The sequence below is a fragment of the Volvox carteri genome (assembly GCF_000143455.1).
Source record: "Volvox carteri f. nagariensis unplaced genomic scaffold VOLCAscaffold_931, whole genome shotgun sequence".
Taxonomy (NCBI): domain Eukaryota; kingdom Viridiplantae; phylum Chlorophyta; class Chlorophyceae; order Chlamydomonadales; family Volvocaceae; genus Volvox; species Volvox carteri.
This window is the reverse complement of record NW_003308385.1, coordinates 1-1,446: the sequence shown is the minus strand read 5'-3', so window position 1 is coordinate 1,446 and position 1,446 is coordinate 1. Positions and strand designations below refer to the sequence as shown.

The window sequence follows — 1,446 nt, the reverse complement described above, 5'->3', positions numbered from 1 at the left end:
AGTGGAAACACCAGACATGGCCCTTGGGCATGTGGCTGCCCGTACATACCATGTTCCTGCGAGTGGAAACACCAGACATGGCCCTTGGGCATGTGGCTGCCCGTACATACCATGCTGCTGCGAGTGGAAACACCAGACATGGCCCTTGGGCATGTGGCTGCCCGTACATACCATGCTGCTGCGAGTGGAAACACCAGACATGGCCCTTGGTCGTGTGGCTGCCGTATATACCATGTTCCTGCGAGTGGAAACACCAGACATGGCCCTTGGGCATGTGGCTGCCCGTACATACCATGCTGCTGCGAGTGGAAACACCAGACATGGCCCTTGGGCATGTGGCTGCCCGTACATACCATGCTGCTGCGAGTGGAAACACCAGACATGGCCCTTGGGCGTGTGGCTGCCGTACATACCATGTTGCTGCGAGTGGGAACACCAGACATGGCCCTTGGCCATGTGGCTGCCCGCCTATACCATGCTGCTGCGAGTGGAAACACCAGACATGGCCCTTGGTCGTGTGGCTGCCCGTACATACCATGCTGCTGCGAGTGGAAACACCAGACATGGCCCTTGGGCATGTGGCTGCCCGTACATACCATGCTGCTGCGAGTGGAAACACCAGACATGGCCCTTGGTCGTGTGGCTGCCCGTACATACCATGCTGCTGCGAGTGGAAACACCAGACATGGCCCTTGGGCATGTGGCTGCCCGTACATACCATGCTGCTGCGAGTGGAAACACCAGACATGGCCCTTGGGCATGTGGCTGCCCGTACATACCATGCTGCTGCGAGTGGAAACACCAGACATGGCCCTTGGGCATGTGGCTGCCCGTACATACCATGCTGCTGCGAGTGGAAACACCAGGCATGGCCCTTGGGCGTGTGGCTGCCCGTACATACCATGCTGCTGCGAGTGGAAACACCAGACATGGCCCTTGGTCGTGTGGCTGCCGTACATACCATGCTGCTGCGAGTGGAAACACCAGACATGGCCCTTGGGCATGTGGCTGCCCGTACATACCATGCTGCTGCGAGTGGAAACACCAGACATGGCCCTTGGTCGTGTGGCTGCCCGTACATACCATGCTGCTGCGAGTGGAAACACCAGACATGGCCCTTGGGCATGTGGCTGCCCGTACATACCATGCTGCTGCGAGTGGAAACACCAGACATGGCCCTTGGGCATGTGGCTGCCCGTACATACCATGCTGCTGCGAGTGGAAACACCAGACATGGCCCTTGGGCATGTGGCTGCCCGTACATACCATGCTGCTGCGAGTGGAAACACCAGGCATAGCCCTTGGTCGTGTGGCTGCCGTATATACCATGCTGCTGCGAGTGGAAACACCAGACATGGCCCTTGGTCGTGTGGCTGCCCGTACATACCATGCTGCTGCGAGTGGAAACACCAGACATGGCCCTTGGGCATGTGGCTGCCCGTACAT

The 1,446-nt window shown here is 58.9% G+C and overlaps 1 protein-coding gene across 1 annotated transcript; it reads left to right on the top strand.

Moving 5' to 3' along the window:
• Nucleotides 1-1,233: 1,233 nt before the first annotated feature.
• VOLCADRAFT_71973 (uncharacterized protein) lies at nt 1,234-1,401 on the top strand (the record flags this gene model as incomplete). Its single annotated transcript, XM_002959842.1, has 1 exon — nt 1,234-1,401. A coding segment is annotated over one exon (168 nt), but the record flags the coding sequence as incomplete, so codon positions are not given.
• Nucleotides 1,402-1,446: the final 45 nt, after the last annotated feature.